Here is a 13016-nt window from a genome sequence, read left to right as displayed (position 1 = left end):
TCTCTCTCTCTCTCTCTCTCTCTCTCTCTCTCTCTCTCTCTCTCTCTTTCCATAAAACCAAATACCGCACATACCAATCAATTCCCATATGTATTCAGTGTGTGGTTCGGTGGAATGGCGAAAAGCTGATGTGCTTTTCCGCAATATTGGTTGAGCGTTCATTTTGATTCGATACGCTCTGTTCGTCGCTTGGCCTCGTTATATTTTCCCGAAAACTGTATTCAATGTGGATAGATTGTTATCATTTCGTCCATGAATATAAGCAGTTTAGTACTTTTCTGGTGGATTTCACTTCCGCCCCTTTTAAGCTGTCAATCGAAACGTACACACATACCCAATGTTTATCTGTTGATTCACTCAGTAATTTTCCTTTAAATCCGTTTTTTTTTGTGTGTGCGTGAAAATTGAACAAAGAACGTTATGAAATTGAGGCAAATTGCATGATGTTGTTTTTTGTGTGTGTGTGTTACTTGATGTTTGTTACGGCTTGGGTATAACATTGATTTTTATTTGTTTACCCGTTCGCTCGATTAAATCGAGTCGATTTATTGCGTTGATAAAAAAAAACGCAACGGCGCGTTTGGACATCACATCATCGAGCAGTCACTGTCTATCTGTCACTCCGTGGGCTTGGTTTTTGATATCTGCTTATCTGTCCCTATAGCAACAAACATTATGCAAATATATTGAAATGATTTGCAATGTGCATCATCACAAACACGCACATACAAAACACACATGTCGAATGTCATTAATTCAAGGTCACATATCAACAAGTCCCTTCCGATATACGCATATTTATGTGCTCTTACTTCGACACTATAGTAAAAATGGCTATACCAAAATGACCAATTTCAATTTAAACATATTTGCAAATAAGGAAATTGGTCAATGGCTGTCCATACCCTAGATGCAGACAGGAAACGAGCTAAATAAAAAACGGATGTTTTTCATATAAAAACAAGTTTGGTGAAACTTTGTCGGTATCAAAACGGTTTTTGCGTCGTTTCGTCGAAGTTCGTGATCGGCCTAACAAAAATAAATATCGGGTGGAAAAATTTTGTTGAGCGCATGCAATTTTCAATTAACATTTTGTGAAAATTATCATGTTTATTCGATTATATCTCGTTTTTACGACGTAATGACCCTTATCAAATCATTTGCATTGTTTTATTCTTTATTTGTAATCAATCGATTGCAGACACCGCCGCATCAAATCACCGACCATAAGGATGGAGAGGCGTAAACAAACATTACCACATGAAAGAAACACACTCCGAAATGAGGATATAATAAAGTGAACATTTTGTATTTGCAACGCACTTCCACATTTAGCACATCATGTTGTGCGAACGAAAGCATTTGCCATGTATCATTGGCAGTGCTCCGAATGATAAATGGATTACGGCCTGAAAATGGTATGTCAGTAAACAGTCACAGGATCAATCGATTTCATAAAATTATTATTGTTTGTTTTTTTGCTTTTGTTTCTTTCGGTTGAAGATGTCTCACGTGCACGTGCCCCAATAAAAATCATCATAAAACATGGAAATAGCATGCAAATATCCATGCAAAGTGAATTTCTCGTTTTTGTTTTTTTTCTATGAAAAGGAAGAGGCATAGAGAGAAAGCTTCGAAGAGCCGCATTCTGAAGTGGAACTCATGATCACAACTTGATCTAAGTCTTGTAATCTTCAGCATATTCCCATCGTCCATTGTTCATGTCGCTATATGGTTCGATGTATGGCAGAAAGAACATAACGATTAAAGTGCTGAAAATCGCTTAACACAAACATAGAGAGAAAGAGAGTGAGAGCACATGAGATATCATCAATTGAGTAAACAACATCAATAACAGTGTGCCCGCATGCTTTACCGCTACCGACATACACGCCGAATCCATCCTTCTTGCGGTACAGACGTTGTTGGTATCATGTTTGAACGATATATTCGAAGCTTCTGTTGCTTGCTGTGTATGTTGCTCGGTTGCTGCTACACATTGCTCCACATTCACATCCATTTGGCGGGATGGTGTGTACATTGTCGTATTCGCGCCACTATATATATACGCCATGAAAAGGTGGTCTTGCCATCAATTGCAAAACAAACGTTTGTATATCAACATGGAGTGCTGCAGCGCTTCAGCTCTGAACCAACGTATTTCATTTACTCGCAACGTTAAACAAATGTTGTTCTGATTCCAGTTCATTCATTTGATGTGAAAGAAAGATTTTTTTTCCAACGAACAGATTAAGTTTCGACAAACATTCAGCATACCAAAGGCTGTTGTGAAGGAATTTAGTGGAATTTTGCGCGTTCAAAAATTAATGATTACTATAATTGAGCGAAATTCGTTGATTTTAATTCCTTGTGTTTTCATTTGGGATGTAAAGCATTACATCCCTTAGAACTGAACCAAGCTTAATCTTGCGCCATTGATGCTGTTTGCTTTCAGTGAATGTGAAAAGAGTTCTATTCATGATAGTTTAATATCCATTCGATAATAATATATTGTAAAGACGCATCGAACTTGCCTAGAAAGTGGAAGCTTGAAAAGTCAGCACGTGTATGACCTCCGTCTTTTGTCTATCATCATCTATTTAATGCCAAAGGGATAGATATCATCGATTACAAACATACGAATCATCGAACAATCGAATATAGTGATAAACGATTCTTCTTTTGGTTCGTTGAACCTACAATGGTAAATAGAGTGTTAGCGACACGGTCATTGCTTTATCCATCATTAATTTTATTTACTGAAGACTTATATCAAAACAATAGGTGGATACCATATACAAAGTCCGTTTTATAGGCCAAATAAAAACAAAAAAAGCGATATCATTGCGGATTAAGCAATTAATTCGGTTAATGAATGATAACATAGGTGAAAATTTACCGAAATAACGGTATTTAAACGTATTTTCAAGTGGAAAGTGTAATTATTATTACGACGGATTTTTTGCTGGAACTGGACCATGTCGAAGGTGTGATGTTGAGTACCGTACTACCGTACACGTGTGCAAATATCCTCACAGTAGAAAATTGCGCGTGAAGCAATCGGCAAACAAAGGAAAACAAAGAATAAATAAATTGAAGGACATACTTTTGTATTTATACACAATATACAGAGAGCGTGCGATAGAAAGTGAGATAATTAATTTAGCTACACTCGGCCACGCATCAACGAATCGCCAATTTACGTTTGTAATGGCCATCGTGCTCATTTAGCTGTTGTTTGTTGTACAATTCAATTACGACTGATTGTGTCGCCGTTTATTGGCTTTTCCATTCATTTCGGTACCACCGAACCAACAAAATTCAAATACGAAAAACTTTGCGACAACATAAATGGACAAATACTCTGTACGTGCTTAAGAGAAGAACAGTTTTTTTTTTATTCCCGATTTGTTTTTCGTTTTCGTCACCATCGTCGTTTGTTGTGGTGCGCCGTTATCGCAGTGACATGCCGTTTTCGTCTTGGATCGATCCGAGAAAAGCGGAGAGCAAAGCGGAGCAAAAAGAATTGACAAAAGACAATTCACTGGAGCTCAACATGAATTCAACATCGCCTAAATCGTCGTTGGCTAAAATCGGCTTACATGCCAAACCAAAGCCATTTCGTATTTTGATTCTAGGAACAACCGGAGTGGGAAAGACTGGTAATTATCTTTCATTAAATAACATGTTTAATTTTCAGTTTCTACGAAACTAATCAAAAGCCAATATTTTGTTTTTTTGTTTGTTTTTTTTTTTTTCATTGGAAAAACTGAATGGAAAAACGGTACATTGGAAATACAAAATTGTTCATTTTTTCCCATATATGCTTATACATAGCAGAAAAAAACAAAATTAATTATAGATGTCGAACATGTGTCGACGGTGTGGCAGATTGTGTGTTATTCTACATATTACGCTTTCATATTTTGTATATATGTGCGGTTCAGTAGAATGCAATCAAACAAAATCACCACAATGTAGCACACGTTTTCGTGTAGTATAGTAAAAAGCCATCGAAATTAATTCGCATGGATTTTTTGTGCGCTGCACTAGTAGCAGCAGCAGCAGCATTCAAACAAAATATACATATATACATATAGATGTAATGTGTTAGTGCAGATGACATACTCGAAACAATGTAATTAATATCCGAATCCTCTCGAACTTTTGCCCGTCGTTTTTTTTTCTCGCTCTCTCTCCCTTTCACTCTTCCCCTCTCGCTGTTATTTACTGTGTCTTTCATTAGAGAGATTGAAATTCAATCAATTTATTTTGTACCTTTAAATGCATTTCCAATCGGTTGGATGTCACGTTTACAGAATTTGTTGTTCCAATTTTTTCATCAAATCCAATTTAGAGCTTCAGATTGAGGGGGCATTTGTGATGTAAACAACAAGTAAATACCACTGGATTAGGTGCCACAACCCAATAAAATCGGTTGTTTTTTTCTTCTTCTCCGTTTTCTCGAGTACGTCGTAAGTCTTGTTTACAATTTGGTACACACAAAAACAGAGCTTTCCACAACTTATGTTCGCAGTTGTGTTACATTTACGTACAGCTTGTTCCTTCTTGATTGCATATTGTAAGATTTATATCCTAGAAACTTCTCCACTGCTTTGAACCTTCGGGAAAGGAAAAAAAAAACCGAAAACTTTTCTCGACTTATGAGTGGCAATATGAAAATGTAGCTTTTTTGCCCATTCCATAAGTTAAGCACCACATATCAGGCAGCCATTCAAGTAGGTATTTAGAAATTTCGAGAGCAGCCAGTCAAGTTTACATACCTAATAAGCGTGAATAGTTGTTCCGGGTATAAAATGGAGAGAGAGAGAGAGAGAGAGAGAGAGAGAGAGAAAGAGAAAGAAAGAAATAAATGACGATAGAGAAGGGCACCAGCAAATAAAATGTAAATAAAATAGCAGTCAAATGAACATTCCCATCGGTAATTCAGTAACAAATGGATGAACTAATATGTCAATAGCATAAATATACCGAATTGATATGGCAAATCAAAAATGGGTCATGGAATACAAAGCCAATTTTGACATACCTTTCCGGCAAAATAAGAGACAGAATGATTGAGAGTGACTGGAAATGAGCGCAATAATACCATCACATATAAGTTATTAAATTGTGTCCAAGGGCACATTCATATGTATGGTCATAATTAAATTTCCAGCCAGTTGCTCTTTGTCGATATGTGCGAATGCAAAAAGATCACGTTATTTTATTGACACATATGATTTTGTACACAATGCCATTTCCTGGAGGCTCAAATGGATAATCGCATTGAAGCGATAAGCATATAAAGTATATGAAAAAAAAATCAAGGTGGGCGTTCAAGTATGGGACAACAGAAAAAATCCCATCGGCAAACATCATAAAAATATTGGCTGATGATTCGTGCTGTTCATGTGTCACTAACAGTAGGCAATTTTTATTTTCGATACACACACGAATACCGAAAAAATTGTTCACCTTTTTTCTCTCTCTGAATTACTTTTGACTAATGCGATTTCAGTTGGAAAGTTATAAGCTGGGAAATGCCGCACTTGGAGAGTATAAAATCGTTTATCTCAAAAATACGTATAGCTGCATCAGCATTTTTTCTACATTCATACACACATATGGGCAAGAAATCTGACTGGAAAGTTACATTCACACGGTTTTTTGAAATATCTATTGCTCATATCTCCTTTATAAGCCCAGAAACCATTTGAAGTATTATGTTGAAGCAAGCCTAGGCCACAAAACGAACATTTTGTACCAACAAATCTTTTCTTTATCTTTCACACCCATTGAGATATAGCCGTTTGTTTGTTGGACTGGAAAGTTACAATTTTGGCGATGTGTTTGAAGGTTGCCTTACATTTTGCCAAAAATAAATTTCTTCGTAATCGAAGTATTTGTGAGGTTCAATGCTCTGTTAACTGAATGAAGGGTCCAAGAATCGATTGGAATTATATTTTTGACGACCCCATAATCAAAAATATGACTGGATAATAATCAGACCGGAAGGTTACAGAAAAAAAGACTGGAAGGTTACAAATTTTCCCTTTGATTTTGGGCGTTCTCAATTGCGCCAATTTCAGAAAAATTACTATTTTCATTATTTGGTCATGAAAATATGCATTTTTTGCTCCCACAATTCGTTTTGGTTGATTGATTTTGAAAAACATTTCATAGAGAATCGTACATTTCAGAATAAAATGAAAATGGAAAATAAAGCAATTTCTGAAATTTCCCTGTTTTGACACGAACAAGTTATCAAAATTCAATGAAAATTTCAGGAAATATTCAACCTGGAAAATGATTAGGCTGTGCAAAGTTTCATTTCGATTTGATCATTTGCGCATATATTTTTGGCAATTTTCAATTTTTTTGCAATTCTCAATTTAAAATTTCTTGCCCATATATACGCAATGAACATGAATTGCAATGGTGTTTGATGTGAAAACAGCACATTTGACAATATGTCGTTTATGTCAAGTTGACATTGTCAACAATTCCGTTGGGTATGAAAGCAAACAAATTTCCACGAAATGAAGTCAAAGCTGACTGCATTCATTCATAAAACTTGATTCACACTGCGGAAATGTGTAAATATAGTTGTAGTTGGTGTGTTTGTGTGCTGTGATGCATGGAATGATGTGATGGATGTTATAGGCAGGGAATAGTGGTGAGGGTAAGGGAGTACGACCAATGAAATATGATAATGATTGGTCTGAAATGATGATGTTGTTGGCGGCGGCGGCGGCGGTTATGTAGTACGTGTACATAGTTTATAAACTTCATATAAACGATAGTCATGGCCATAATAGTAATAAGGTAATTTGAGACATGTATCAGAAATTTAAATCCTCTTAAATCGAACCGCTTTTTTACGCAGTCATTTATTTTTCCTGCTCTTGCTATATTAGTTTCTCGACACAAAATTTCTACGAATCCTTGGCTTGGTGTGCTTTGATGCATGGTTGCTAGTCAACGAGTGAAGGAAAACCTCATTTTCGTTCATTTAATTCCGACATCGAGTTTACAAGCGACCCTTTTTTGTAAGCATTTGCCTGTGTGTAATACACATCCACTGCTACGCATCATATTATTTACGCTAAATACATTTATCTTGTGCGCTTTTCGACCATAATGATTTAGAAAAATGTGCTTTTCCATGAACTAAGTCGGCCCCGCCAATCACAGGAAGCGAACAGGAAAGAAAAAATACGCGCACCAAAAACAACTAACGCATAAATTAAACAAGATGTTGAGAGTCTCGTGACATTTTTTCCATTATCTTCTGGAAAAAGTTGTTGGTTCCTGAAATTATGTGTAAGATCATTTTTTATGCTTAGTGCATCAGTACACACAGAGTGTGTGACACACAACGGAGTGGCTCAACGTGTTTTTGTCACTTTCGTAGTACATATTATTTTCAAAGCATCCGAAAAAAAATACCTAATATCAACAGCACCTCACAAATTTTCGTCTAGTTCTTCATGTTGTTCATCGTTCTTCTATTACCAATTTACTTCCGCCATATCTCATCAATCAAAATGATTAGTAACAACGATGAAGACGGCGTTGGCTTCAATGGGATGTTCAACACTCGAATACCATCATACTTGTTTGTTTATTTGCCTACTTAAACATTGATTATATCTTAAGGGCGATGGATGCATGAAAGAGAGAAGACAGTCAGTCAGTGGCATTTTCCATGTGGTCTGTAGATGATGGTTTTTTGGGGTGAAAGACAACACAAGCATTCCATTCTCTAAGTGAACGAGTTTGTTTCTAGAAAATTTTCGACGTTCTTTTCACATGTCAAACAATTTGTCATGAGAATGAAATTTGGTATGTCGACCATTCAAATTGGGAATGAAGTAGTAGAACGCATAAGTGAACGGATGTTTGTTTTTGTCATATCAAAGAAATTCATCGCATACGCATCGCAAATTTTTGAGGTCGATTCGATCACACGTGCGTGTACAATTTCATCGGGAAGCATACAAAAACAGATAGGGTTATAAGGAAGAAAGAGATCGAGAAAGAGATAAATTGTTGGAAAATGAGCAAGAGAAAGAGTCAAACGTGTATTTGATTGCTTTTTGCGTAGTAAATAAATAATTTAGACCATTAATTTTTCAGTGGGTTTGTTGTTCCTACTTGGTCCGAAGGGAATAGATTTCGATGGTTTTAAAATCACTTCCGTCACTTGTTTGTGCCAGTTCATAAATCTCTCTTTACCGATTTACAGACAGCTTTCCATTAAATGCCTGTTTCGCATTTCTTCTTGAACATACATGTTCCCCTGCTGATAAGCTCTTGTCTAAAAAAAAAGTAAGGCATTTAAAGTGAAGGAAAGCACACCAGCACCCAATGGATTTCCGCTTAAGAAGCTTCCAATTATTAGCATTTTTCATGATACATTTCATTTCACATGAAATCAAATAAATTGCAGACGAATTCTTCGTCAATCAAACACCAAGTACCAAGCAGAAGAGAAAGAAGGCACACGTGAATTAATTGATGCAATCAATCGAGTAATAGACGCGCGTTCGATGTGTCCTATTGACTTGTGAACAATAGATGTACATAAAATTGGTCGCTATTCTCGCACACCGCATTCATGGAATTGAGGTTATTGCGTGGGGCTGATTAATATTGAATTCGAATTGAAAAGGTTTCGGTGTTTCGCGAGCGTATGTAGGTGAGCAAGGGTTTGACACTTTTGTGTGTCGAATTCACCGGTTTTCGGTTTGCAAATGTGTCATGAACAACTGACGTACCAACGCACATGCAATAATGTTTAAGCCTTCGGCCATATGATGAGCATATTAAAATTCATTCAGCTCAAAATCATCCGAATAATTTACCGACTTGAAAACACATAATAACCGACATAAATGTCACACACACACACATATTGCAAAAGATGGGAAGGAGAGGAATGAGAAGACTGGAGTCTTTTTGGAGCTGGATCTCGGTTACCAACCGTCTGCGGATGACGATAGCGCAAAATATGTGTGCGTGTGCAAAAAAGATGCTATTACGGAAGAATCCATCATGAATGTTTGAATATGCGTTTTTTCCATCATATCGAACGATCGGTTGTGTTGGGTTTTCTCTATTTTTAACCAAGGAAAAAGTCGCTACCGCACACATTAACATTATTGGTACATGGCAACGACTTTTGAATTCGTTTATTGAGCTCTATTTATAAAAGACGGTTATTTTTGGCAAGAGTAGAAAGAACACAACGGAGTCGATTGTTTGAATAGAGAAACATGTAGACTCTTCATACCTTCTCGTTTTTAGCGATAATTCAATTCGCTGCCACAGTGAATGACCTGACAATTCACGACCAAACAATTACAACCAATCTAAACTTACCTATTTTGTATCTACCAAAGTCAGCGGGTATTTGACAATGTAATAAATTGAAATGTGCTATACTTTTGTTGAACAACAAAAAAGAAATCCCATCGAAAAAAAAGGGATGCAAACGAAAATCGGAAGAAAAAAAATAAGATCTCGTGCCAAGTGCCATGACATCGTGAATCAATCTTGGCTCGTGGTTTCATTGTTATTATTGCGACGCATTTTCAGAAGCTCACCAAATTCACTAACAATAGTTTGGAAGCGAAACAATTCATGCACATTGAACTTGGTCTGAATTTTTTTCTTCTTCTTCGGTTGCTATTTTTGCGTTGTTATTGTCGTTTGGGGCCGCGCGTGTACAGAAATATATAAACAGTATGGCATGAATTCATACGGAATGGTCTTGATGATGTTTATGACAATATCATAATAATGCTGCAGACAATAATGCTGTGCTGCTGATAAGCATTGAATCCAAACTGTTTATTGCTCGAAGCAAACGACCGACCGAACGAACGGAGAGTTTGGCTAAGTTACCACCGGAAAAAATAATAATAATGAAAGTATTGTGCTAACACTCTTATCGCACTCATTTAAGAATCCAGATTAATAGAAAGGGACTTCTGATTGAGTTATTGTCTATTTTTCGTGGACAAAGCACAAACATATTTGACGCATTTGTTTTTCCACAATTTTCGTCAATATTAACATTGAATCGAGCTTCCATTTCGCGTCTCTATCTAAATCGCATTGACTGGAGTCGCATTGACTGGAACTTGCTTTGACTCGAATCGCCACGCCTTGAATCACTTTTCGCTTCGTCTATGGATTACCGTATTTATTGCATAAGCATAAAACTTTTGGTAATTTCGACATCACATGCACCATGAGTGTTCAGATAATAAGTCTCATTTTCTGTCTCTTGCGAACAAAAATGAAATCAACCAATATAAACACTAATAAATCTCATTCGACTCTAATTTTTCATAAATATCTAACTTTTTCCCTCTCTCTCTCTCTTTTTCTGTTTACTTTCCATTGCTTGACACGGACGCCTAATGGATTTCATTGCATTGGGCCGTATAAATTGGACCGACCGGTGTTTATGTGTTTGTTGTGTGTATTCAGCAATGGTTGTGAGATTTATAACACGTCGTTTCATCGGTGAATATGATCCGAACCTGGAAAAAGTCTACTCGTTCAACACAATCATGGATAATGAGGCGGTATTGTTTGAGATTTTAGACGCCAAATCAGGTCAACTCAATGTAAGAACATCTTATTATCATCATCAAAACAATCTGTGTTTACACATTTTTCACCCATTTTACGCACGTAGTCCTCTTTTTTCGATTCTTTTTTATTTCGTTCGTCGCCGACATTGTTACGCGCTTGTCCTTCGCCTAAATAAATGATTTTTTTTTATAAAGATTCATTATGCCGGTCTTTTAATGCATTCTTTCTTTTTCTTTTGACTGATAGGAAAGTGACATTGCGAATCTTGAATCAAACATTAGATGGGCAGACGCTTTTATCCTTATGTATTCAGTAACCGATAAGTGCAGCTTTGATGAATGTAATCGACTGAAGTTTTTGATTAATTATAATAAACGACGCAAAAAGATTGGATCAAATGGCAAAGTAAGCTCTATGGACGGCTTATTGTGATTTGTGTCTCTCATTTTTTTTTCCGTATGTCGTCGCATTGTTTATCATTTTGTGACTTGTTTATCCCGAATAGGACAACAGCTGTGATGTGCCCGTCATGCTGGTGGCGAATAAAATTGATCAATATGGTGATCGAATGGTGCTGGTGGAGGATGGGCAAAGACGTTACCGCGAAATTGGTTGTGTTGGGTTTCGAGAGATCTCAGTGCGTGAAAGCATTGAACAGGTGAGATTACATAATCAACTGACACTTTTTTTATAAAAGAAATGTTTTTCATTGTCTCAAAATCTCCTTGAGAAAGTCATTTGATTCTCTCCAGCGCAAGAAAAAAATAATCGATGATGGAACGTCGTAAAAAGTTGCATAAAATATTCTATTTCCAATGATTGGCATGAATATGAGCTTAAATATAAAAGTTGACTAAATTTTCTTGACACTATTTCTTCTTCTCTTCCCCAATGGCATATTTTATCACGTATAGGTTTGGGGTGTTTTCCATGATATTTGTCAAATGTGGCAAGTTTTCTCGAAATGTCCAAAATTGAAGCGGTCAACGAGTGAGGTGCAAACGAGTGCCGAAAGTATAGCTAGCCCAGAATCAACAATTTGCTCCATTTTCGATAATACGATGCGAGTGGAGAAACGACGCTCATTCCTAATTGGCAACTGGACGGAACGCAGTCCCGACGAATGTGATGAGGGAAAGGGTCACGATTCGCATACAAACGGTAAAACAGATGCACCATTTCGAGAACGTGCTTCAACCGATGGTACAATATTTTCACGACCACGACGATGGCATTATCCGGCTCGAGTATCGGTGGTTTCACATCCGGCACGCATCGAACGTCGCATGAGCATTTCGATGCGTGGCAGCAACGCCAGTTACTAAACATTAATTCAATCATTTTCACTTTCTAGATCATAAATGCGAATTATACCATTTTATATAAACTACAGCATTTTTTTTTTTTGTAAAATTCAAGAAAAAATCATTGGATGTTCCAAGGTCATGTGATGTATTTTATTCATTGTCAATCTGATTGTCTTTCAAATGCAGGAAAAATATAAATGAACGAAAAAAAAAGCGAAAACAATTGTTGTTTTGTTGATTCAATTGTTTTTTTTTTATTACTAAGTTCTGATGAGTGTGGAGCGCTTTGTAGAGCGCTTGGGTAAGTACAAGTGCATATGTGCTAAATGGACAATTTAGTAAATATTATTCAGTGATTTTTATCAAACAAGTGATTTTGGGATTGTGTTTTGAATAACAAATTCGATAAATATATCAAATGTTCATGTTTACATGTTATTCATGCAATACGTGCGTAACTTATGCCCTGATAAGATAAATTCCACGAAACAAAAATTATTGATTAACCACAATCAACGTCATATTTTAATTGAAACATTCCAAAATGACAGTTTCCGTTTGATGCTCGTTGAATTTTACATCACGATTTCGCTGTGAAGGCGTTATCACGAATAAAATAAAAACACACACCGACTGTCACAATTTTATGCGCGCAATCAATGTATTTTCAATGTCAGCTGTCAATCGCATCACAATGTTTTGACGCTATCAACGATCAGATGCGATGCGCATATAATAAATCGATACAAAAAGAAAAGTTTTTGCACGAGACTAGAATCTAAAATCGAATGACCAACTGACAGCTTAGTAAGCAGTGCTTATAAATTTTGTCTTTATTGTCGACTCCGATTGGGAAAGAAACATAACAAGTACCACAACAACAAACAGCTGGGCATCATCATTCATTTAATCTCTCTGTCGCAAGCAACGTGACATCAACAATATTCCACTTACTCATTCGCACTCACTTATGAGTACTTGGGTTTCTTTTTAATTTTTTAATTTTTTTTACCGAGCACCACTTTTGTGTGTTTTATTTGTTTGGCACGGTATTCAAGTGGCCACTAAATGAACAATTTTGTTTTGTCAACGAAATGT

The 13016-nt window shown here is 36.4% G+C and overlaps 1 protein-coding gene across 1 annotated transcript; it reads left to right on the top strand.

Annotated features, from left to right (window-relative positions):
* Window positions 1-2046: 2046 nt before the first annotated feature.
* Window positions 2047-12108, top strand: LOC129566764 (ras-related and estrogen-regulated growth inhibitor-like protein). The gene is made up of 5 exons (XM_055442985.1): window positions 2047-3662; window positions 10504-10643; window positions 10858-11016; window positions 11117-11269; window positions 11526-12108. The coding sequence occupies exons 1-5, from the start codon at window positions 3467-3469 to the stop codon at window positions 11934-11936; spliced, it is 1059 nt and encodes a 352-aa protein (XP_055298960.1). The 5' UTR covers window positions 2047-3466; the 3' UTR covers window positions 11937-12108.
* The last annotated feature ends 908 nt before the right edge of the window (window positions 12109-13016 follow it).

Source organism: Sitodiplosis mosellana, unplaced genomic scaffold, assembly GCF_009176505.1.
Source record: "Sitodiplosis mosellana isolate CC-2019 unplaced genomic scaffold, AAFC_SMos_1.0 Smas_scaffold_5, whole genome shotgun sequence".
In the NCBI taxonomy this organism is placed as follows: Eukaryota; Metazoa; Arthropoda; class Insecta; order Diptera; family Cecidomyiidae; genus Sitodiplosis; species Sitodiplosis mosellana.
This window is presented reverse-complemented; position numbering and strand designations above follow the sequence as displayed.

Excerpts from the sequence above, each read along its gene's own strand:
- LOC129566764 (XM_055442985.1), top strand. The coding sequence starts at position 3,467 with ATGCCGTTTTCGTCTTGGATCGATCCGAGAAAAGCGGAGAGCAAAGCG. Across the intron at positions 10,644-10,857 it reads CCAAATCAGGTCAACTCAAT|GAAAGTGACATTGCGAATCT; the intron begins GTAAGAACATCT and ends TTTGACTGATAG. Across the intron at positions 11,270-11,525 it reads TGCGTGAAAGCATTGAACAG|GTTTGGGGTGTTTTCCATGA; the intron begins GTGAGATTACAT and ends TATCACGTATAG.